The sequence below is a fragment of the Magallana gigas genome, chromosome 2 (genome assembly GCF_963853765.1).
Source record: "Magallana gigas chromosome 2, xbMagGiga1.1, whole genome shotgun sequence".
Lineage (NCBI taxonomy): Eukaryota > Metazoa > Mollusca > Bivalvia > Ostreida > Ostreidae > Magallana > Magallana gigas.
The window spans coordinates 7,277,569-7,304,999 of NC_088854.1; the positions used below are offsets into that span (position 1 = coordinate 7,277,569).

Genomic DNA, 27,431 nt, shown 5'->3' on the forward strand with positions numbered 1-27,431 from the left:
TCACAAACACGTTTGTGCGTAGGAGGCTGATGACGCAGGAGTTTGATGCTTTCCCACGCATGCTCCCCGCGACATACTGTGCCACTTGCATCCTTCACCTGCAGGTTATTCACACCTGAGTATACCTTTGATCTAATTACACGTAGTCGGGTACTAGTTCAATTAACAGGTAAAAACCACTTTCCTGAAGGATATGAGTAATGTCAATAATACAATTCAATTTTTAATTACAGTAGAAACAAACATTTCTGCTCATATTTTGCCGTACGTGGTAGTTACAACCCCATCGCCACAAGCACTGGAGCCCATATAACCGCCCACACAAATTTTGTTTCTGTATTTTACTGCAAGTATTGATGGACTATGGTTACATATATAAAATCAATTTCGATGCATCAAAAGCAAGCCATAGATGAAGTCACGTGCACTTGTTAGTGGAGAAAACAATATAGATAACAAATTGGACATAACTCGTTTTTTGTCCGCCGTTCCTCAGTAACCGTTGTACAATGGAGGGCATTCTGCACGGACCTTCTCCTGTTACAGACACTGACTTACACGACTGCATGCCGTGAAATGCTTTCATCTTTAATTAACATGTAGAGACAGGGCAAAACATCGAAGATTGGGTCGTAGCTCTCTTCTTGTCCCCGACTGCTTTCCTCAGAACTGGGGTGGGTTGGATAAAGTTGTATAGATTTCCGAGGTATATGTCGGGGTGGGTAGGTAAAGTATGTATGCCCTGGTTAAACTTATATTTAGTCAAGGTTCCTTTGGCATTACATGTAATGCCCCTAAAATGCACACAAAATAACCATATATGGGTGTATCAGTCAAGTTAATAAGCCTATATTTTAATTAACTGGACATTAAACGTCAAAGTGTAATGCAGGGATATCTTTATCTATAAACAAGGTTATGTTTTTGACAGGAAAGTTCATGCACATGTGTTACAACGTACTTTGCAAAATTACGTACTTTGAAAAAAAAATTTCAATGTGCGATAACTTTGGGACCAAATGAACGCACTTTGAAAAAAATTCAGAGTGCGTTGATATCGTCGATGTTAATGCACTTTGAAAAAAAAATGTTCAGGGTTTAGTCGAAATAATTGATACTTTTATATACAATAAACGATTGTTTTAAACTTGTTTTGCTCAGTGGGGTATATTTAATAAATGCATGCTTAGCTAACTGGATAAACTGTTTCTCGATTAGAATTATTTTTCTTTTCTCATAAGCGTACATGTACATAGTTTGACAAATTGCACATAAAGAAAAACTTGGGATATTTGAATTATTCAAACATGACATAAACTGCATCGCTTAGCAACTGCATTTTCCTTTGTGTGTGTGTGTGTGTGCAGCAAATTCACTTCTTATCTGGTACATTGGGCTATGCCAGAAACGAAACTAATAGAGAGAGAGATCGAGAGATCAATCAATGTATAACATATTTCAATTGGCTTCCATTGCATGTACGTAAAACAAACATGATGTGAAAAAGGATACGTTAGTTATGTTTATTAGACACAATATGATGAGTGGGAGAAAAAAAAACCCCATTTACATTAATGCTTATTTTTAAGTTTATGATAATTTAATGTTTGTCTATGTAACTTTTTTTTTATAATGAAGTGATTTATTTTATTGCAATTTGAAAAGAGGGTTTATGTTGAAAAACTTATCTTAAACATACCAATGGAAAAATTATTGTTTTGCCAGCTAGTTTTTTCAATATCACTGAACTTAATTTACAACAAAGCACATTTCTTTTTTCGATCCTAAATGTTTACTCGAAGTGGCTGAATATTATATGTTTTGGAAGGAAAAATGAGGGTCAGGGGACTTTCTTCCTGTTATCAATTAAATGATATGTTCTCAAAGGTGGTAAATTAGATTCACTGGTGGTAACAAATCATCATACCATCAACAAAATAGAGAAATTTTATTCCAGAAATTGTGATTAATACATATTTTTTCAAAGTGCGTTAATTAATTGTCTCGATACTAAAAATGTTTATTATGTACCTTCATAACGCACCTTAAATTTTTTTTCAAAGTGTTTGATTTGGTAAAAAAAAAACAAACCACAATTTGGAAAGTTTTTTTCGAAGTGCGTAATTTTTTCGAAGTGCGTTGCCTGACACGTGCACATGTACTAGCACGGCATTACTTTTTGCTAAGAACCGAAGCTGCATGGTAAATCGGGGCTAAATGTTGGACTTAAAATATATTTATGTGTATATTCTATTCACAGTTTTAATGTTTTCCGTGCAGGATGAAATAAATAAGAAATTTCTCTAACAATCCACAAAGGGTGCATGTACATGTATAAACCGTAACACTGATTGAAAATGTTTTAAAGAACTAGTCCTATATAAGTATCCATGTCAACATATTTTCCCTGTTTCAACTGATCTGAGGGTAGGTGTGTTGTGTCGCACCATTATAAGGTTTGAGATTTACACATGACACACCTAGAGTTTCCCCTTGATTGCTTCTTATCCGAAATGGACAGAAACTAAATAATGTATGTGTCGCAAGAGTTTAGGGGATAATCTCTGTAGTTTATCTGGATTAACGCGGATTTAATTACACCACAGCCAACAGCGAGAATTTTAATACACAGAAAAATAGAAAACGAAATATACAAATGTGAAAGCAGGATAACAAAGTGCATTCAAGTAAGTAAAAGGGGATACCCCAAGTACCGGTAAAATGTTAAGATCGGGGGTGGGGTGGGGGTGTTGGGGAGAGAGTCTCAATGTCTCATCAGTTGTGGTTTGAACATATAATATATATACATCTCATCAGTTCTGTGTTACAGTAAACAATCCGTCTCCAGAATGTGCTCGTACCCAGCACTTTAAAGTTTATTAACCATGTCTTAAAAAGCTTTCAATTAACAAAAGAGATTTTCAATATTTTAAGTTATCTGATAGAAACAAAAATGCAGACATGCCAGGACACCCATTGTCAAACGAAACATCGAAAATTCACCCGTGACTTTAGTCATTGTTTTCTTTTCATTTGCATGTTATACAGCACATTTTGATTCTCGTGTTTTGTAAATAAACTAGCTCGAAATTCTACACTAATTCAAGTGTAAAGGATACAAAATATTCACCAAATAAGCCATAGAGAAAATGACTTTGACGCAAGAAAATTTTAAAATTTAATGGAATTATTTTCACAGGGATAATGACTTCAATACGCAGGAACTGAATGAAAAGAGATGAAAATACAATCAGCTATGAAGGAATCCGTGTCTACAACCAGTGAAGCCCTAAAGCATAAACTCTGAAGATGTCGATGCGACTACCATCCTCCAATTTATTTGGGAATAGCCAAACAGCACAGGTAACTGTAGTCTAGTTCATTGATTAAATCGTACAATGTAAGATTAATAGTTCGCAATCTGTTCCTGGCCTCTACGTACCCTAAGGAGATCATAGGCTCATATGCGTTTTACTAACGGTTTGAATTTCTACATGCAGTACATTGCCCGTCAGTGGGATATTCCATTGTTATTTAACGGGATCAAGAGCTTGTATGCATTGTAAGTTATGTGTTGACTTTTAGTTAATCTTTACAATCCTAAGATGTGGAAAAGTTTGCAGTGGTATTCGATAGAAGGTTCACCATTCTGGTGACATCAAACATATTAGATTAAATATATTAAAAATTGAACTTATTATTCATCAATATTACAACAATTTCAGAGACGATATGAAAGAAATGAAAATTGGGACTGATTCATCTTGTGACATGCATTCTTTTTAAAATAACTGTTAAATTAATCCTGACTTGATATATTTTCACCCTCAGTTTTGTTTTTAGCTTACCCGAGATGAAAGATCGGGTGATATTTCTGAAAATTTATGTCCATCTATAATTTTTACAGTTTGACTTCTTCTCCAGAATTACTGGTCCGATTTCAACCAAACTTGAAACAAAACATTCTTTGTTAAAGAGCTTTTAAATAGTATTAACAGAAGGACCAGGCTACTACAATTTTAAGGGGATATACTTAGGAAGGGATGATAGTAGAGTTGGGTGTTTTGAAAAATTCATGAAAATTTCATTCTCCAAAACAAAATGACCTGTATATAGATATAAAATCTTTCACATCAACTTGCTTACTCTTATAATTATATGAATCAATATTTGTTCGTTCATGACCCCTAGGAAACAGAAAGGCCGGCCAAAACGGAATTTCCAATTTCATGAAGAAAGAAATAGAAAACATTTCTAAAATTATTTTGCAATGTATTGAAGAAGATGAAGGCTTGAAAATGATATGGAATGAAGATACGCTCTGTTTTGGTATACGGACTTTAAAAAAGTCATGTTTGTCTTTGTTCTGGTGGTCAGATAAAGGAGGTAAGGAGAGAACCCAATTTTAGAAATATATAGAAAAAAACCTTTTGAGTCAAATAGAAGGAGAGTACGGAAGAATGAGGATATTTTATATCTATTCAAATCTATAACTCGAATAACACTGGAGCAAAGTCAGGGGAGCAAAAGGGTGTTCTAATTCTAAAATACAGGATAGCAAAACCATTCTGAATTAAACTACACTGAACTTCTAAACATTGTCATATAGATACATGTATCTAGTATATGGTCGTTTAAGATTTAATCATCATCGAGGATCACCACAATCCGGGGATGGGGAAAATTTATTCTAATTTTAAGATTGAGACTAAAACGTGAAAATATAAAAACAATCTAGTAAACGTTTTACAACGATTAATCAAATCATATTACCTTGGAGATCGGGGGAGAGTTTCAATTTGAGCAAGAAATATGCAATGGAAAAATATCGTCAAAGTTAAAAGGTGAGTTTTTGTTTGTCAGTACAACATATACTTATACAGAAGCAATCGACTGAAGGTAACATTAGTATAAGCAATATCAAGTGAAGTAATATCGTAATCCTAGAGGGGGTCCATTTTCATAAAGGATATTGAATGTAGATAATTCTAATGAAAACAGGCTATAGCTTGAGAATTAATATAGAAGCAAACTGTAATGAGGAGCTTTCATATCTATTGATATCATAATTTTGATTTCTGAAATGGAATACAATGTACTTATTTTGCAAGGAAAAATAAAGTAAAATATTCTAAAACATAAAGAGGCTATATTTCATCTAAGTGTAGAATTCCATGCCATTATAATTAAAAGTCACTAACTGAACGCATTTACAGTGTGTTGCCATCATTTTCCTCAGGTCGTTGGATCTCTTTGTATCGATTTGGTTTGTTCAATACCCAGCAAATGGTAGAAAAGCAGTTTAGACTATTGTTGATATGGTAGAAGTTGCCAACTTGAAATTAAATGTACCCTTTTATTTAAGTCTACTTTATAGATTTCAAAAAGTACCTTGCCAAACAGGGAGCTTTCATTAATTAGATTATATTTTATTTATCTAATATTTTCTAATAAATTTTTACATATTTGAAAATACAAACTTTTTTAATATAAGAAAATCGTTTTCTGATATCATAAAAGGAGAACATTTTATGTGAATAATTCATTTTTTTTTATATCAATAAATCAATATCTATGCATGATATCAAACATACAAAATCATTTTTCTATATCAGAAATTCGAATTTCTGATACCGAAAATTGATTTCTGATACCGAAAATTGATTTCTGATTTCACAAAAAATCCATATTTTGCGTTATCAAGAATTATTTTTTGATTTCAAAAATCCATTTTTCTATATCAGAAAATACCTCAGATATATCCAAACGTTGCCTCATAATTTATCTCTCTAATTAGGAATGTTTTATAATCGTTCCAGTTTGACACTTGGAATTTGGCTAACAGACCCCACATTTTCGAGTCCTACACCCTAACGACCAAATATCGTCAATGCAAGAATCCCGTCACCCGCAGAGTAAGGGGTGTGATCGGCTTCAAGCGGAAGCGGAGGTGCGAATCACGTGCCGAGAGCGAGGGTGGCGAGTCCAACCACAGCCACGCCACGTCCGACCTTGACCTTGACAAGGAGTTCCCTGATGACTTTGATTACGATGGTATGCTTTTTGTCAAAGCATGTTAAAATTAATTGCTATATATAAAGAAGATGGGGGAATAAGATGGCGCAAATGCCCATTCGGTTTAGTAGTGAAATACAATTTTGTATTTATTTTTCCCCAATTGAATCTAATCAAATATATTATAATACAACTTTGCAAAAGCAAAATTTCTAACTATATTCAGTTTTTAATATATTTAACAAAAAAAAAAGGAAAAAAAAATATTGTCGGAAATTTTGGTGGTATCGAACCCGTAACATAAAAACCCTAGATATATAAGGTTAGCTTATGCCAGGGACTCTAACCACTGAGCCATTTCAGACACAAGAAAGTGGGCTTTTTAAATATTATGTGTGACTAAAGCCACGAACTACCGGACTTGTATTATTTTTTCAAAACTTTCGATTGTTGGGATACAAAATTGTATTTTTAATGTATAGTGGGTCATCTCTCCACGTTTTTGTTGATTGAAATCGGTTTGTTTTCCAATAGACCTTAATTAGATTATAAGAAAAATATGGAGCACCGACCCACTCTATAAAAGAAAATGTCTTGAAGTTCTAAAAAATGACAGTATTTGCAGGTTTTGATACGTATACGCCTATTTGAGTCAACATATTCCAAGTATTGAACATACCTACAGGTTAAAAATCAATGATTCGTTAAATATATATTGTTTTAGATGATTTTAAAAAAACCCATCAGATTTATTGATAATTTAATTTTTCAGTAGCCTGTCCGACCGCGCATGGGCATTTTACACGCCTTATCCACCCATCTTCTTTTTAACAACTACACAATCAAAATTTTATATATATACATGAATTTGAGATTTTAAATGAGAAAATTATTGTTATATATGGTTTTTCATTAATCCAATTAAGAGCAAAAGAAAGAACCAGTGAAAATTATATCCACGTCTCCTCACCTGGACCCCCCAATGCAGGCTCTAACCCCGGTCTCTATTTCACCAAGTGTGTATACGTTTTGTGAGGGTGGAGGATATAGTACTGTGTGCTATTTGTGTGTGGTACTCTGTAGCCAATCTCTGCAGTACTTTTACCCTTCCTGTGGGGGTATGGTGTTAAGCAGCTTTACCTCCTGGTGTTGATATACTAGTATTGTTCACAAATTATACACCGAATTCTTAATAAGGTGGTGGCGATGTTTGTTACAATCTTTGAACTATACTGACTTGTATTTTGCTTCTGTTTATAATTAAAATATGCCTTGTTTTAGGTGATAATTAAGTGATGTTGGTATTTGGAAAGACAAACCTATAAAATCAATGCATTAAAATAAATATATTTTGCATACTCTCTTATTTAAAGCAATATGAGCTGTATTTTTTAGAATTTTATTTTGTTGTAAAAACCTGCCAGTATGCTAAGTCTGCATGTAAATTAAACTTTTATGATAAAGAAGGTTGGAAAAAATCATTAATTTTTGTCAGAGGAAAGATATTTCTTCTAAGGAACATATAGCAAATCAATTTTTGTACAGGACGACAATAAATCAATTTCGCTCCAATTAAGGCTCCTTAACGGCCCTTTTCACAAAAATTTGGCGAAAGAAAATTTAAAAACCATGATATTTTTGTCATTTTATTAGAAAATAACATTTTCCTTAAAAAACATTTCATCATGAAAATTGCAGCTCATATTGCTTTAAACATGAGTTTTGATGGTTTTTTTTTTATTAATATCGTTGTATGAATCATTTACAGCTGAAATTACGGAGGATGCAGACCCGAAAGTAGTGATCAAACGTACTCCATGTCAAGAACTTTACACCCGGGGCTGCAAGTTTCTCGACGTCATACCCGTCTCCATTTTTATGCGTCATTTAGAGGATGAGAAAATTTCACTACGTCATCATTATCTCGGACCCAACGGAACGAAAGCATGCTGTATGGCGCTTCTGGTACGCAGTGACCGTGATACTGTCAATATAAATAAATAAATCAATTAATCAAACAATCAATCAATCAATTACCTTCTTGGTACCTATGATACAAATCTTTTATCTAATAAAAATAAATAAAAGTATATAGTGTATAAATGATGTCTGCATCAATTTAAATTAACAACTTTTAACTAATCATCCTCGACAAATATGTTTAAAATCTTAATTAAGATATTTTTTGTATATAGGGACTTAATAGTTTGTTTGCTTATATACTGTAAAGACTTCCAATTTATTTTAACCTAGCATATTTTAATTACCTGACATTATTTGTGCCGACACATCCTTATCGATGTTGTTGTTTATTGAGGAAAACGTCGTGTAGTGTTCCGGTCAGGTGATCAGTGACTCTAAATGGCCATTTATTTGCCATTTTTAACATCAAGGAACTCGTGACGTCAATAATTGGAGAACACTGTCATCGTATTAATATTACTTTGTATTGCATTTATAAAGAAAAAAAAAATAGCATTTTTGATTTGTGTTGGTATTCTCGTAGTCTGGTATACCCGCCCCCGCCACTGCGTTTTCACTTCGTTTTGGAGTGAAAACGCAGTGGCGGTGTACCAATTTAGTTTGCTCGTTGTAATCAGGCCCAAGGGCCATAAAACTTAGACGAGCTCACATTTGATCTCAGTCTCACTTTTCCACTATATATTCCTTTTGTAAAAGTGAGACTGAGATAAAAAGTGAGCTCGTCCAACTTTTATGGCCCCGGGGCCAGGTCTGATAAAATTAAATGCATTCATGACAAGTTCTTTTTTGCTTGTACAGAGCAACTCTACAGTGACGTCGCTGGATGTCGCTGACACAGACCTCGGAGCGGACGGGGTACGCCATCTGGCGGATCTGCTGCGGGAAAATCACTTCATTACGGAATTGGTAGGTCTATGTTAACCCTTCCCTATCCACCTGCCTGCACAAAGCTGGTGTCTTGAAAAAAACCACTTATCCTACAGATGCGCGGCGTTAGATTAATTTGGTCTTCGTTGAATAGTAAGTATATGCTCTTTTATGAAAAAAGATTCTTCCGAGAAAATTGTATTGTCAATGGGTAACCTGTTGCATACAAACAAAAATATTAATTTAACTAGATTATAGGATTATGGTTAAAATCAGACATTTCCCAGAGCGATTTGTAACCCGATTTATATTCCTGGATCATCTGTAAAGTCTTCCCTTTACTCCCCTCATTCAAAATAAAAATCTTTTATTCAATAAAAATTATCTGAATCTTTCACCCATCCACATTATCAATCAGTTGTTTCAATGTTTTGAGTTTTTTAAAATGTGTTTTTTTTGTTTTGTGACGAGAATCGACTTTATCGATAGATATCAAAGACTTTACACTGGATTTACAAATCTTGTAGAATACTAAAAAAACGGGACCAAAAACTGATCGCCTTGTATTTTATCTACTTTAATCCAATGTGATCTGTTGTAATGAAAAAATCACACATAAGCATCCTTACTGCTACAGTTTTTTATATGTAAGAAAAGGAAAATGTTCAAGCAGTAATCGTATTTTTCAGTAACTTCATTTTATATACTAAGTATATTTCTTTATACAATACCTTTCTGAAACGTTGTTTTCAATTAATTTGCACTATAAAGAAAGTGTTTTCTAGCAAATGCTATTTTTGGTCTAAGATAGAGTAAAAATACATTGAGTATGTCGATAAGAATGAATACTGCTGGAGATAACACAAAAGGACATCGCTTGTAGCTGATTGGTTAAGGCTGGACACCTTTGGGTACATAACCAATCAATAAATCGTGTACTTTATCCAAGAGTTCTTTCTTAAGGTATGGAAAAGGCAATTAGCTATATTTGCACACAGTTAATTCAAACTTCTAAAGACCGTAAAGCTATTTTAAAAAAATAAACATTTTATAGCTCACAGAGACGAATTCGGGGAAGCTTATGCTATACCCTTCGCGTCGGCGTCGATGTCAGTTTCGGCGTCCGGATGTATGGAGCCCATCCTGGATCTAAATTATAACTGGTCATACCTATAAAAAAACAACAACAAACAAATATAAAATGCTCCTTAATTGATGATCAGTTGGTCATCATTAATCGGTATATGACCAAGTGAACTTCATGAGATTTAACTTAGCAATCGTAAAATTATACCCTAGTACATGGACCTAATACTGTAGTACAGTGGTAATACGGTACGTACTGTTGTCTCTATGGTACGTTAATAGATACAGTTATCACAACAGATTAAATCATCTCTCCAGCTTTACTAACTTAGAACATACCCACGTATTTCAGGGCTCGGACTTTTTAGACAATATCTGATATGTTTTTAATGATAGCCATTGATACATAAAAAAAGAGATAAAACAGATAATATGTGGGATCGTGGCTCGCAGCCCTCTCTTTTCGCCCACTCTCTGTCATAAAGTCCTATCAAATCTTCAATTGATAAAGCGCTGCACATCTTCGATCTCTTTAAGCTTGTCATATACACGACCAATTTGGAAGTGTAGGCGAAAACGAACCAATCACGTGGTACACGAGACTCCGTCCGGAAAAATCGTTATGTAAATTATCTTGTATTGCGCATAATGGTTATTGCAAGTTTATTAGGACTATGATAAAGTCACAACAGATGGCTGTTATCTTAGAGGTCCTTGCTTAATCACAATAATGGACAAACAAGTAGTTTAAAAATATCATGCTTTGATTATCATGGATTACTAAGTATAGAAATACAGATAATTACAAAAGCACTTGGAAATACCGGAAACTGAAATTTGTTCTCATGTTTCATTTTTTCGTACCAAAGTATTGCATATTTACAAGTTCAATTTTGGATCAATTGAAAGTTGCCGTCCAATGTAAAAACAAATGTATACTAGTACATATACATGTACAAATTATGTAAACCAGCGGTAAAAGTAACGATTAAATAAATAGTGATTGCGTTGCAGTTACAGTTGTACCGCACAGAAGAAATCCATGTGTAATCTTAAATGATTCTTTAACCGATTGCACCCTCTCGTTGATCCTGTACATACGTGGTTGAGTAACACATTAATTAATGCACGGATTTGATAGGAAGGAAGAAGGTGACGATAGACCTCCATTAGACATTAGCTGCAGTCAATCTCCAGCGATTCACCTCAGTGCAATCCTTAAAGTAATTACTACATGTATCAAAACCCACACCCTCAATAATCTCAAATCAAAACATGTAGTCAGACCTTCAATTAGTTTCATACGCGGAAAACAAAAATAAATGATTTATCAGAACAAATTAGATTATGGCATGTGTATAGATATGTGGTTATTGTTCGAGTCCTACGCAGGTAATTTGCACACCTATTTTGTTTACTGAATGAAATACAAAAACACTTATGGGTGACTGTCTGGGTACTTATAAGTAGGTCAAACCACCGGAAATACCGATGGTTAATGCTTTTAAGGATTGAATATCGTGTATTTCTTTTTAGTTTTCATTACCGCTGGAAGTCAAATGCGTTTCTGCGGAGATATAATGAACATTTATTAAATTGGGAAATGGTAAAAACAAGGACTTTATAGGGATATACATACATATGGTTTTTGTGTACAAAAAAAAAGTTTTCAAATATATTTTCGGAAATCGAACAGAAATTAACAAACCTTAATCAAATGTATTAATACACACCTGGAAGGCGGGACTTGTTTTTTTGGCATATTCTTAAACAAAGTTGGTTCTTTATTTTTAAAGGGATTTATTCTTTTTGATTTGATACATAATATGGATACCTTAATATGATTATCTTTTTTCAAAATCATGTTTAGTTAGATATTTGGAACAAGGAATATTTCTTATATAACAAATAGAAATAAAACTAGAATTACTTGAATTTCATGATGACATATGAATTCCCGTCATATCTAACTTTAATTAATATAGTAATCATTCGACATTTTTGTGTGAAAGTAATCAAAGTGATTGCAGTCGTTTTTCTAACGCGTATGTCAAAGACATATTGTTATTTATTTATTGGTCATACCAGTAGTTAAGTAAATAAATTTGGAGAGTGACGTCAGTTGTATTATAGTATTTTGATTCATCGCAGATCTAGACAACAAGCTCAGGTTGTCACGTATAGCCCCCTGACTGACCAGGTGTTAATTACCCTACTGACCTGTGTCTGCTACTGATGATTCATGTCGATGAATCAGTCTGTTTGTCTAGTTGTGTTTGATTGCATTTTTTCTTCAAGATTTAAAGAAAAGATGATGACTCAAAGTGAGTGGGTTATATATTATTTTATCAAAGCTTTAAGGAGACCTAGCTATTGAGAGTCTGTCTTCGGTATGTTTTATGGTTGGTTTCTTTGAAACGACCAATATTTAGTTTAGGCTTAAATTCGAAAAAATGACAAATTCAAAAAAAATTCAAAAATGTTAAAAGGAGAAGGAACCCATACATATGAAAAACAACAAATCAAATATAAAACCATACACATGTAATACAACAAATCAAATATAAAACCATACACATGTAATACAACAAATCAAATATAAAACCATACACATGTAATACAACAAATCAAATATAAAACCATACATATGTAAAACAACAAATCAAATATAAAACCATAGACATGTAATACAACAAAACAAATATAAAACCATACATATGTTATACAACAAATCAAATATAAAACCATACATATGTTATACAACAAATCAAATATAAAACCATACATATGTAATACAACAAATCAAATATAAAACCATACATATGTAATACAACAAATCAAATTAAAACCATACATATGTTATACAACAAATCAAATTAAAACCATAAATATGTTATACAACAAATCAAATTAAAACCATACAAATGTAATACAACAAATCAAATTAAAACCATAAATATGTTATACAACAAATCAAATATAAAACCATACATATGTAATACAACAAATCAAATTAAAACCATAAATATGTTATACAACAAATCAAATTAAAACCATACATATGGTATACAACAAATCAAATTAAAACCATACATATGGTATACAACAAATCAAATATAAAACCATACATATGTTATACAACAAATCAAATATAAAACCATACATATGTTATACAACAAATCAAATATAAAACCATATACTGTGATTGTAAATCTTGTTGTTTTTTTTTCACAAAAAAACCCCAAACAAACAAACCCCAAAAAACAAACCCCAAAACAGGAAATTTTTTGAATAAATTAAGAAATATCGATTGCTTAATTTTATTTTATTTTCAAATTTTGCGGCTATACGTATTCTATGTTGTCCAGAAAAGAGTATACTGTACCACAGCAGTGATTGTGGGGGCTGATAAGGTAACCTACATTTATATGTATGTTCAGCATATGTTGTTGATTTGTTTAATTAACGGAAAAAACTTTCATTTCATTTCATTCATTACTCCAATTCCAAAGTCGATTAGAATATGTTTCATCACACAAACACTTAGGATTACTTTTTTTGTCAGAACCTTTGCTGGTCTAAGTATGTCGAAAATATTGTTAAAAATGCATTGGATGGTTGTTCGTTTCAAGATGTCGAAAAATTAGAGAAAGTTCAACTCTATGCAGCAAGAATCATCACTGGTCTACCCATAATATCTTCAAGAGAGTCCCTTTATTTAGAAACAGGTTGGATGCCTTTCTCAGAGAGAAAATTAGCAAAATTGAGCACAATGTTTTAAATTCATAATAATTTGGTACCGGACTGTTTAAAAAATATTTTTCCTTCTATCAGGACACTAGAATCTAATTACAACACACGCAATCGAGAAGACTATACTATTCCAAAATGTAGACTAGAAATATTCAAGAAATCGTTTGTTCCTGACACGATCAGTAATTGTTTAATAACCAGTAATAATTCTTCGTTTACAAGTTTCGAAAGCAGTATTCAATTAAAAACCCCTGTCCTATTTTTGCTTCGGCAAGAGACGACTTAACATTATACACACAAAACTTAGTATCTTAAACCTTTTCAGAAGAAATATTATTGAAAGCCGATGTTGCCAATGTGGATTACCAGAAGATTCTTATCATTTGTTTTTTGGATGTAAGAAATATATCAACGCAAGAAATGAACTGTTTTCAAGCAAACAAAAAAAAAAATGTACATGTTTTTTTAAAAAGTTACCAGAATGATAAAAGTAGGTTTGTTTCTAAAGAGATAAAAAAAACTAATAAACAAACAATATGGTGTTCCGATGGGGACACTTCGACCTTCGCAATTCGCCTTTAGGTCGAGGTGCGAGAGTGCGAAGTTGCGAAGGCGAAAGTGCGAGAGTGCGACGGCGAAGGAGCGAAAGTGAGAAGCTGCGAAGGCGAAGAAGCGATACTATTATCCTTTTTATAATTATGGAGCTCTCTATCGTTTAAAGACAATTTTAGCTGTATGCATGTGTGAAGTTATTAAATTTTCCGGTGGGGGCAAGGAGTGTCGCATAATGAAAATAGAATGTTACTATGTTTAATCCACAGTAAACAGATGGCTGGTAAGTGACGGCGGTCTGAAAGTGCTTATGTATACATTCTGGCGGACATTACATTTTGTACGGAGTATATAACGATTAGGCATAGCCAGAACTGGTAAACATATAAGTAAGCACAATGGTCTAGCGCATGCGTACCAATAATATCATGGATTAATCGGAAAACCTTGGCAAGTACGGTGCCTGCATCAAATTCTATGTAATCGACCGAAACTTTCTGAATGCTATCAAAAAGGCGAAGGCGAAAGTGCGAAGTTGCGAAGGCGAAGGAGAAGGAGCGATAGTAGTATCGCTCCTTCACCTTCACACCTTCGCACTTTCGCCATCACATCTTCACGCTTCGCCGTCACATCTTCGCACTTTCGCTCCTTCGCCGTCGCACTCTCGCACTTTCGCCCTCGCAACTTCGCGCTCTCGCATCTTCAACCTAAAGGCGAAAGTGCGAAGGTCGAAGTGGCACCATCGGAACACCATCAAACAACGAGCATTATTCTATACTTGCTAGGTGTACATTTATATGTAAGGCGCTTTTTCATTTACAGCTAATACATTTGTAACTTAAATTTACATTTACATTCCTCGATGTTGAGAATCCTTGTTATAAAGAAAGATCTAAAATGAAACAGTTATACATGTATATCGTATATGTTGTGTGCATGTTCCATATAAACACTTTTATACAAAGAAATTAATTATCATAATTCAGTCATTTTTGTATGCTTTTAATCATGAAAATAAATGAAAATTTCTTAATGAATCGAAAACAATGTTGATCAACTTAACCAAGAAATAGACACCAGAGAGTATAATTATGTTGTCCAATAAAGTGTCAGTTATTGACTTGTGTTGTAGTCTCTAGCTGACAATCTACTTGGAATACAAGGGATAAAACCCCTCCTAGACGTGGTGGAACAGCTGGACAATATTGTGAGTCTTAATCTGTCTGGTGAGTATACTGTATTGATTACAAGAGGGGTGAGTCTCAATGTCTGGTGAGTATATTGTATTGATTACAAGAGGACGTGAGTCTCAATCTGTCTGGTGAGTATATTGTATTAATTACAAGAGGGCGTGAGTCTCAATGTCTGGTGAGTATATTGTATTGATAACAATAGGGCGTGAGTCTCAATCTGTTTGGTGAGTATACTGTATTGATTACAAGAGGGCGTGAGTCTCAATCTGTTTGGTGAGTATACTGTATCGATTACAAGAGGGCGTGAGTCTCAATCTGTTTGGTGAGTATATTGCATTGATTACAAGAGGGCGTGAGTCTCAATGTCTGGTGAGTATATTGTATTGATAACAATAGGACGTGAGTCTCAATCTGTTTGGTGAGTATACTGAATTGATTACAAGAGGACGTGAGTCTCAATCTGTTTGGTGAGTATACCGTATCGATTACAAGAGGGCGTGAGTCTCAATCTGTTTGGTGAGTATATTGCATTGATTACAAGAGGGCGTGAGTCTCAATCTGTCCGGTGAGTAAACTGTATTGATTACGAGAGGACGTGAGTCTCAATCTGTTTGGTGAGTATACTGTATCGATTACAAGAGGGCGTGAGTCTCAATCTGTCTGGTGAGTATACTGTATTGATTACAAGAGAGCGTGAGTCTCAATCTGTTTGGTGTACTAGTATATTGCATTGATTACAAGAGGGCATGAGTCTCAAAATCCGAGTGATGAGTATATTGTATTGATTACGAGAGGGCGTGAGTCTCAAATTCGAGTGGTGAGTATATTGTATTGATTACGAGAGGGCGTGAGTCTCTGCTTGTCTAGTGAAGAACTGCGAACGCTAACGCCCGTTTCCCGCCTACATTTTACATCCAAATATTTCGGAATTCCTGTCAGATATTCAAAAACTAAGTTTTCTACTAAAAAGTATAATCAAATCCTAATCAATTTATATCAAAATAAAATTTGTAATCAAATTATTCATTTTTAAACAAAAGTTTTTTCTAACACGGGGTCTAAAAAAATTAATTGAAATCGGTCTATATGAGTGAGGAAAATATTTTAGCGGCCAATATTTGCATAAAAACTTAATAATAACATATTTACGATATATATTAAAGTAAAATTTCATATGAATTCATATCTGTTAATTAGTTTTCGAAAATTTACAAAGCAAAATTCTTTTTTTGGAATGTATTGCAGTCTGTAGACATATATCCCCCCCCCCGTTAAACAACAAACCCTTTGGTAATAATATGCTAAATAACAATAATTAAAACCCCTCAAAAGGAATTTTTGTTTCACGGGGGGGAAAGATGTTTTTAAAAACATTTCCGTTTTCCGTTATTTTCTATTATGAAATGAGCTATTTTAACCCAAAATACAAAGTTATTTCTCTTTGTTTGACCAAATCATTTATATTAAATAAAAATATACATTAATGTTTACATTATTATAAAAAATTAACTTTAATTAGACTTTTAGTTAGGCGGCTAGACAATGCTATCGTTCGCAGTCCTTTGACCTTCCTCTTAAACATTATACTGTAGTGATATCAAACTGTTTTTATTACTAAATTGACTTGATTAATGGTCAATTTTATAAACATGGATGTTTAATCTACCTGACCGGTTACCTCAAATAAATCTGCATATCTTTGCTCTTTTTGTTGCTGAAAATATTGTATTGCATTATAAAATATCATAGCATAAGATTTGAACAAACTTATTTATATCCCACATAATTCTCACCTTTAAATATATATGTATAATTGAGAACAACTGTCGTTTTAAATATACATGTTGATGCGAATAAATGTTGTTAATAGTAGATTAAATTATAAGTAAATCTTTTGAAAAGTAAAATTTTTAGCAGCAGCAATTTTTTCTGAAGTTCATATCATATGTTAGATTATCACTGCAACAAAGTATTTAAGTGTCAATGATAGATATTAGCTAAACGAACCAACACTTGAAACATAACCCAGTTTATTAGAGACTGTGCTCTAAGAGCACATTTTACAATAAATACCCACAGATTGGATACAGGTTCCTTCAATATTGTTTCTATATATTTTTCAATAGAAGTAACATTGTTTCATTTATTCTATATAAAAGTAGACTTGCCTTTTATATCAGTACTGTTTCATGGATGCAAAATTGCTCCACACATCAACTATTGTTAATAAGAGAAACCATGTTTTCTGTATAAACAGAAATAGCATTGCTTTATTTGACTATTGATAAAAGTTTCTGTTCAATGTTAACTTTCAATAAAAGCACTATAACTGTATCGGCCCATTGAATAAAACTGAATTCAATATTATATCCTAACGAACGAAACCATGCTTTATCTAATTACTTATTTCTTAGGTAACTGTTTGAAAGAGAAGGATGCTGAGGAATTTAGAGGAATATTTGAGGTATTTGATAGCGTACAAAATCTTTGAAATATCAGTTGTTGTTTAATTGCAAATTAACTTGTAAACATACTCCAATTTTGTTTACTAGGAAACTCAGAACTTGAAACGATTGGTCCTCAGTCACAACGAGTTCCGGGAGATCGGGGGTGAAATATTTGGAGAACTCATCAGTAAGTGTGTCCATTCTCTACAATAGTTAATGTTTGGTATAGGAAACGGTGGAAGGGTAGAGAAAATATCAAACGAACTTTGACTATTAAAAGTGATTTTTTTCGGGAAATCGATCTCCCCTATAGGTCAATTCTTTAGTTATATACAAGTGATCCTTTCGTCGAGATCAAGTTTAAGATAACAATATAATATTAATTAAAGACTAATCAAAATATGATGGAATCGACGAGTGTAGCAATATCCGCTCAAGGGTTGGGGGTGTGAGACACATTGGGAGTGGAACTAATACTAACATACACAGATCCCCGAAGTCTCTTGAATTCAAGGTAAAACAAAAGTAGGAATATTCATGAGAGATTACTATACCAGTATTTATTATGTTAGTCATTTAATTTGTCGTTTGTTTCTCTCTTTTTTAAAGATTAACAATCTTGATATATTGTTGAAATATTTATTAATAAGTTAAATCAACAGCAAGCCATAACCCTTCCGTAAAACAGTTGTTCACCCAGTGAAATACATCAATTTAAACACATCCTACGAATGTTTAAAATACTTCAATTCTGTATAAAGGAGGACAGTGACTCTGCAGGACTATTTGAGGAATTTCAGAGGAAAGAAAACAAGTACAATCATTGTAGTACAATGTTTGGTGTAGGCAGTAGGGGTTGTGTACTGTTATTTTTAATAAAAGATTTGAGAATCAAAGTTATTTTTATATAGACCACCTGTTAATAACGTACTTCCGTTAAAACAAATAACTTGTTGTTCTTGGAATTGCAGTCAAAGACCTGGCAGCGGTGAAACCTACGCACACTTGAGCCTGATTTCCTTGTTTATTAAATATCATCAACGTTTAGAATTTCAAATTTTCTGATTTGGTAAAACAAAATTCATCATTGTTGAGCAAATACCTAGTCCAAATAAGGAATTTTAACCTTTTATTTCAGGGGGTCTGATTTTTGTTCAGTTTTATTAAAATCAGGCTACCTTAAGCCAGAGGCCTTTGATGTGCCCTTGGAAACGTACAAACTAAATTCTAATTCTATTCATTAAGAAATCTCACCTTACACCAGCAGTATCTTTTTAATTTCAATGTTTATTTTAAAATATTTAACAGTACAACACAAAATTTGAGTGTGATTTCTTCCAAGAACACAATTAATCCTAAAGTACTAGCAATTCTACATTCGTTTCCGATTTTCCCTTAAATATATAGGTACTTTACAATGATGTACACTATTTGAAGGTTACAACGATACTATTGAGTCCCTTGATCTCAGTTGGAACCATCTTCGTAACGAGGGAGCCAAGGAACTAGCTCTAGGATTGGAGGTATGGAACTCGCTCAGTGTAACAGCATTCTATATAGAAGTCTTAAGCCAGGCCTAACGCCTTTGTACGATCCAAAATTCAAGAAAAATATATATATGTAAGAGCATCGTTGTCAACATCTATCTTTTGAACATATTTTCTTATCAGGTTAAATACAAGTCTGAATTGAAAACCGGTGCATATAGTTTATATTTTAGGATTTGATTATTGAAGAAAGAAAATTAAGATTAATGATGAATAGAATGTATGAGCGATTTGATATGTGATCATCTACATTGTAGATCACATTTTGAATTTGATTATCATTGATGTACATCTACATCATATTGGTCTATGCTTTGTAGCTGCAATTTCCCAATCCAGATTAGTTATTGACAAAACCTGTTTTCGGGGGTTTGTTTTGTTGTTGTAAGACCAAGGACGGATTTTGTTTTCACGTTTTTACAATAGTCTTGCTTTTTCTTATTTCTTATTTAAAGCAGGTTAATCGAGATACCGTGACTTTTGTTTTTGCAGGAGAACAAAGGTTTGCGATACCTGGACCTGTCATGGAACGGTTTCTACCTGAAGGGTTGTCAACACCTGGGGGACGCTCTACTGGTCAACTCTGACCTGACCGAGCTGAACCTGAACTGTAACAGGATCAACAAGGACTGTCTGGAGAAACTCCTCAGGGGTTTTAAACAGAACTCCACCCTCAGGACCCTCAGGGTGAGGCAGGCCAACATCAAGGGGCTGAACGGTCGCGGCCATTTTGAGATTATTTTGATCTCCTGGAGAAGAAGAGTTCTATATACAGATATTGAAAATGATGTTCAAATAAAAAGAATATGTAAAAAATAGTTTGCAGTTTAATAAAGAATCATTACTTAAAGTTTAAGTTCGACCTGATGAGTAATTTGTTGGTTGACCAACTAGCATCCTGTCCACTTACTGGTCCGTCTGTCCGTCCCTAACGCCCCCTATGCTGGTGCAGTAAGATAGTCTGTCCCATAAAGTTTTTATACTCATACTTGTGAATACCATAGTTCATCAAATCATTTTAATATAGCTATTGTTTCTTAACACAAATCACCGAAACCATATCATTCTAATTTTGAAATACGAACAATGCTGTAATTCTTTGATTTTGATTGAATGATTTATCCCTTTCGATAGCTGGCCTGGAACCCGATCACATCAGCAGGTGCTCAGATGTTGGTCAACACCTGTGAGGAGAGGCCGGATATAGGGCTCAAAGAAATTGACATCAATGTAAGGCACCACGCAAACAATCGAATGCTTCGCTAAAAGCAATCATCATGACTTTGCAATTCTATTTAGTAAAATGAAGATTTAGATAGATTGCATGCATAGTGAACTACCGTAAAATCGAATATGAAAAAGCTTAACCTTACAAAGAAGTAAAACACAGGGAGTCAGGAATGGTTTCATGAAGTCAATGCTTACTTTGCAAACATTTGTAAAACAAAATGAAACTGTCCGTTTAAAATACAGTTCTTTTTTAACAAAAGATTTCTAAACTCCGATCTAGGCCAATGATAAGTACAATTCTGTTTGATTAGACCCAGTGGTAGAGCCATCATTGACATGTAACATTCTGTTTGATTAGACCCAGTGGTAGAGCCATCATTGACATGTAACATTCTGTTTGATTAGACCCAGTGGTAGAGCCATCATTGACATGTAACATTCTCTTTGATTAGACCCGGTGGTAGAGCCATCATTGACATGTAACATTCTGTTTGATTAGACACAACTGGTGGAGCCATTATTGACATGTAACATTCTGTTTGATTAGACCCAACTGGTGGAGCCATCGTTCACAGAAAGTGCACACAAGCTGCACAGTGAGCGGGGAATCAAAGTCCTGTATGGCCTGGTACGTGGACAGGACCCCAGTGACGGCGACCAGGACGAGGACGGACTGTTACAGGAAAACCCCACACTCGTTCTGATGGAGTTTGCGCGGTTAATGGGCTTCCGACCCATGGATCTTCTCTCAACATTTGACAAGGATAAGAGCAATTCTCTGGATAAAGACGAAATCAAAATGGGATTAAGGGTAAAAGTTAAAAGATTAGTTATTCACATCTTCGCTAGCCAAGTGTCCGATTCGTTAAAAAACGAATCGGACACTTGGCTAGCGAAGATGAGTTAATCACTGCTTAAAGAGTTATTTATTTTAAAAAGAGCTAATCTTTCGTCAATTTCGTTAGATTCAACAGCGAATTTGATTATTAATGACATTGGATAGCGATTTCTTTCATTTATGATGATGACCTCACTCGCCTTCTGCATTATTTTGACTTTGTGTACGTGACTGAATGTCTTGTGCATATTCAAGTGTTCATCGTCATGATGACCTGTTATTATCTTTCAGTGTGTATAATATTTTCAATCAAATACTTATTTGAGTATTCCGCTTTGTACCGTGTATTGTTTTTACAGTTTTATCGTGTCCTCAAAACTATAGGAACAATACTCTTGTTCCTGTGTTTATCGTAATATTAAAATGCACTTTTGTTCCCTTGTTTTTACAATGCTGATGATTGCTTGCTAAATCCTTTTCCTCTTGCATCTGTATCAGTTTCACTACGCTAACGAACCTTTTCTATTCCATCATCCACAATATCATTTACCCTATGCAAGCGTTCCCTCATCCTTTTTTAGTATAATTTAGTATATTACGTTGACCATTGTTTCCCCTTTCCTCTGTGCAGTTGTACTGTATCCCCCTATCTGACCGCTGTCTGGACTTCATGGTGGAAAAACTGGATGTGGACGGGGATGGCGAGATCGATCTAAAGTAAGTAGAGGGTGGTTCAATTTATCTAACCCAGGACACACTGGCATAAAACCACTATGGTGACCCATCATTCATAATCGTCTATGTTAAATGTCTGTTAACTGAAATTAACAATTAACGCAAATGTGCGAGAATCTCGAGAGAACACGTTCACGTTTTGTATGCAGTCCTTATCACAGAAAGATTTCCGATCAAAGTTGCAAGCGTTTCACAACAACTGTCATTTATCTTTTGCTGTGTTTTTTGGTTGCAATCCTTTTAATATTCCGCAAAAATATTCACAAAATTTTTATTTTCATTTATTCATTTTGAATGTCTTCTCTAACCACCAGAAACATGTTTTACTTAGACGTGGTAAAATATTGTACAAGAAAGAGAACTTTTAAATTTCAAATTTTTAAGGTGTAGCAAAGATTTATTAAGCTGTGTACTATATATATAATTATAGTATTATCTCGTACTCCCTATTGACATTGCCATATACATATATAGGTATTCTGGACAAATGTAAGTATTGCAGCCTCAGTAATACAGTGTTGATGCAGCTTTGTCTACATTTATAGATACAGCTTTGTCTATTTAATGCTTCCCGTAGTCACCGTTGTGCTTGTTGGTATATGTACGCTAGAGTAACATAAGTACACATGTATATTATGTAAATAGCATGCTTGTACAAGTGCATTAAAATGTTTTGCATAATACATTCAAAGGTGATAATAATATTTGTAGTAAAGATAATGATTAGAGCGTTTATAAAAAAATAATATTAATCATGCATGTAAGTGTGATTAAAGATGGTTAGGATCGAATTGTTGTATAGATCAGCGTTTCCATCTTCCGAATATGATTCCCTCTATTTCTTACGGATATCGAGTGTAGTTCATAGATCTGTAGTAACTGACAAAACTCTACACGCCCCATTTATCGATTGGTCGAAACCTACAACGATCTAAGAAAAATCACAGACTGCACGAAATAATCATGATGATATCAGACTCAAATTCCCATAGGAGACGATTTTCCTGTTTCTTTTAGCTAACTTACTGATGTACATTTACATTTATTTATTTAACGAGGCCGGGTCTAATTTGTTCTGCCCTAGATTTTTGGATGAAACTCTTTACATGAATTTCTACTGATATAATTATTATTTTACGATTAAAAAATAAGACATTTACTACACCGTTTGTTTAGGGGGTCATCTCAAAGTTTGTTAATCTTTAACATAGGACCCTATGGGATTTTGCTTGAAATGTATCAATTTTGCATATTTTTTACATTTTTTCAAAACTTCTGCCCTAGGGATTTCTTTTTGTGTTCTACATATTAAAGTTATTGCTAAAAGGCATCAAATGGTCAAATAAAAAAAACCCTTTTACCTCCTGGTTTGTTCCAGGGGTCTTATCAAAGTTGATTTTTGTATGCCCAATTTCCCGGATTAGTCAGATAATGGCTATTTTTTATTTGACAAAGGCGGAAAAGATGATCTATATAGTATTATTAAAACATTCAGACATATTTAAGTAATAAAAAAATATATAACATCACATATTAAGGGTCATTAATATAAAATACATGGTTATTTTCTTGAAATATATGAATTAAGCTATATTTAGGCGGGTTAAGAAAACGTGACAGAGGGCTAGGCTTGCTGAATCCTCTTCACGTTTTCGACCCGAGCCCAAATATAGCTTATACTTCGAGACATTTATGTTTATTCCACAATATAACATTATTTTTACGCATCAAACGAGATATTTTCAACAATTTTCGCTGAATATCTGCAGTTGAAACTATCACGCCATGGCGTCAACCAAGCAAAAAGATGACGTCACAATACAAATGAAACGCTGCGCGAAAGCGTGCGTACTCGTTCTGTACTCGGCCTCGTTAATTTAACATACTTTTTATTACAAACAATTTATTAATTTGTTAAAAGGAAGATGTAAATATAAAAATAAAATGCTTTCTAAAGCGGGTTATGTATTTTTTTCTGCAATGTCGCCACCTTCATATTCCGCATGAATCAACAAAAAAAGCCTGACAAAAAAATGGTGGTGAATTTTGAGTGTAAAACATATAAGTTATTATTAGTATAATCACACTTTTGTAGGCTATGTTTTATTTCTAGTTTTATTCACGTTTGCATTAGTTCAGTACCATCCAGTGTAGGTAAAATAATACAAAACTGCGTCCAATAACTATGCCTTTGTTTAGGTGGCATATTCACATCATATAACCTATATAAAAACACTCGTAATAGCTATACCTTTATATACGCATACCAAAATATAAATCTAAATAATGTCAGGGTTTTGTAGGAATACATGTCGTTAAAACTTTTTATAGTCTGTCCCAAGATATTTTTGCCGCATATTTTCTTAAATTATTCAATATTTATAAATACATCTTGGTTCAGACGATGTTCATTCAATAGTATGAAAAAAATCCCAAGATTTCCCATTTGAAACGCCCCCTCTAGCTTGTCGGGTATCAGTACACGGCTAAAAATAAAAAGTCTACGAGGTTTTTCCATTGCCAAGGAGATGAAGACGCCCGGATGATAACGTTGAAAAATTGCGCGAGGGGTCCCGAGTATTTCCGAATGGAGAAAAGATGTCAACATTCCCCATTATAAATCTCCGTAGGAAATCTGTTTTCGTTCCTGTGAATTTTTACAAGGGAAAAATGATAATGTGTGAATGAAGTTATCTTGGGAATTTTCCCTTTCATCGATTTTAATTGCACTTCAGTCACAGGTATGTGTATTTTTATTAAAAATCGTTCAAATATGCAGCATAAATATCTTGGGACAGACTTTAACAGTTGTAACAACACAACATTGAATATCCCATACTGTAGTGAAATAGTTTGTGATGCTTGTTGACTGAGTTGATGGTGGGATATATATTAATGGCTTTGATTAATTGGTGCAGGAATATTCTCTTTGCTCTGGTTGTATTGTAGCTCGTAATTGTCCCTGTGCATATCAGTGGGTGTTGTACGAATTTAGCTCACCTGAACTGTAAGCTCAAGTTCGCTTTTATGATCATTTTGAGGTCCAGCGCCCGCCTATCTCTAAACTTTAACAATTTTTACTTCATCTCCATAATCAGCTGGCCAAGAAATTTGAAAACATATTTTTAAAAATAAGATGTTCGTTTTGCATTAACTTTTTTACCCTTTCCGCCGGCCATAACACAGTTCTTTTTCATTTGAGTCATAAAATTACTGTAATGTGATTCTTTGCAATTCATTGTTTGGTGTCGTTTTTCCAGGGAAGTCATGCAGGCCAAAGTTGAGTACAAAATGAAAGAAAGAGAAATGCACAACGCCTCCAAGAACTGGAACTTCGATATCGAGAACACCGATATTGGACGTGTTCGAATAAAACTCCAGAGGTTGATGCAGAAGAAAATGGATGGAAACCCCACATTCAAAGCGCGTGTAGACTTATTTCAGGAGGCTCTCAAAGAGGGGAAACTAAAATCAGTGTTCAACGACAAAAGAGACAGGGCGAAAGAACGAGAGAAGGTTCTACAGCGACGGATGTCCAAACGAGAGAGTGTCGTACAGGAAAGTGAAGATCAGTCTAAACTTAAACTTGACCTTGGGATAGTTACAGAGGAAGCTGAAGATACAAAATCTGGAACTGGTTCTCGGAGAAGTAGCATGCGTCCTGTATCAGGTGCTCAGAAATCTGTTGAGGGAAGTGAAAGTATCCCTGGTAACACTAACAGGGTGTCACAAAGTGGGTCACGACCGGCGTCCGGTCGTCCAGGGTCTACTAAGCGACCGGGTTCTTCCCATCAGGGGACCGGAAACTTTTCTCGACCTGGTTCCTCTACTCACGCAAAGGCAGGAAGTACCTCCCGCCCAGCGTCGTCTACTCAGACAGATACCGGAAACACTTCCCGAGAGACCGGAAATTCCTCCAGACCAGGCTCTTCTGGTGTGCAGTCCGGAAGAAGAGACTCAAAGACAACAGGTTCCAATCCAAACACAGACAGAAAGAACGGATCTCATGCAAACGACTGGAAACCTCTCAACTTCTGATTTATTACGATTCTGGAAACTCGGGAGAAAAAAAATTGGTTTAAAACACGAACTAATAACTTTCAAGTCTAATTTTATGAATCAAATAGATACCTTAAAATTACAATACTTCAGACATCCTTTCAATATAAGGTTACTGTATGGTCTATTTGTATATACAGAAGGTTTATTTGACACAAAATGTCTTTCATACATTTTATGTTTTATATGTTGATTACAAATTAATCATAAATATTTTTTTAATTTTCTGCAAGACAAGCACGACCAGTAACCGAAAGGTCGCTGGTTCAAACCCCGCTGTGGTCATTTGGTGTTACAATGTATGTGTTGTGACCTTAGACAAGGCATTTTATCTATATTGTCTCAGTCCACCCAGCTGAAATTGAGTACCGGCTTACGCTGGAAGTTAACCTGCGATGGACAGGTGTTCCATCCAGTGGGAGTCGATGACTCTCATCTGCTTAGCACCATAGAAACCGGGGATAAGCATCGACCAAATGCGTCTAAGGATTTCAAGCGCCTCTGCAAGCAGATTGAAACTCACTTTTGAGTCTATTTATTATAACTGACAAAACGTAGTTCTTGAAAAAAAAAAATTCGATAAATTCGATGTATTGTATTTATAATTTATTTATTAATACCTTAAACATAGTCAGATTTTAAATGGTGCGAACAATTTAAATATGTTTGTAGTCGTATGTATTCCCTCGCCAGAGTTAGATTACTGCGGTAGCGTCTGGAATCAAACACAGACTAACCAATCTAAAGATAGAACCAGTACTGGCGTAGAATAGACTTTATTATCATTACTTTATCAATTGTTTTTTATATATTGTTTTGATTAAGTTTTCATGAAATATTTCGATTACTGTCAGATATATAATACATCTTAGATTTGATAGCGTTATAATTCTATCTTTGAATATTACACGACGCGATTCATATGAGGTTTTCCGTTTTTGTCGGAAAACCCCGAGAATTCATGAGCTAATTTTTGAAATATAGATAAAGAAACTACTTACCATGCGAAATAACCACCATCATCATATAGCCTAAGTATCATATTTCAATTTGGATAGAAAATCTATTACATAATTTAAAAAAAAATATTTTTTCTCTCACAAGAACGCGTTTTCTCATTATGTTC

At 34.1% G+C, this 27,431-nt stretch overlaps 1 protein-coding gene across 3 annotated transcripts; it reads left to right on the forward strand.

The window, feature by feature from the left end:
• Positions 1-2,463: 2,463 nt before the first annotated feature.
• LOC105338594 (leucine-rich repeat-containing protein 74A) lies at positions 2,464-27,194 on the forward strand. Of its 3 annotated transcripts, XM_034443944.2 has the most exons (16): positions 2,464-2,687; positions 3,200-3,363; positions 5,820-6,054; positions 6,942-7,031; positions 7,784-7,980; positions 8,797-8,904; positions 15,389-15,482; positions 17,864-17,913; positions 18,002-18,083; positions 19,334-19,419; positions 19,936-20,130; positions 20,578-20,673; positions 21,221-21,484; positions 22,143-22,228; positions 22,721-22,735; positions 25,507-27,194. In XM_034443944.2, exons 2-16 carry the CDS (start codon positions 3,310-3,312, stop codon positions 26,282-26,284), a joined length of 2,430 nt encoding a protein of 809 aa, XP_034299835.2. In that variant the 5' UTR covers positions 2,464-2,687; positions 3,200-3,309; the 3' UTR covers positions 26,285-27,194. The 3 variants fall into 3 exon arrangements, with proteins under 3 accessions (XP_034299835.2, XP_034299836.2, XP_034299837.2); XM_034443945.2 differs by lacking the exon at positions 22,721-22,735 and having other exon boundaries at positions 2,467-2,687; XM_034443946.2 differs by lacking the exon at positions 6,942-7,031 and having other exon boundaries at positions 2,470-2,687.
• The last annotated feature ends 237 nt before the right edge of the window (positions 27,195-27,431 follow it).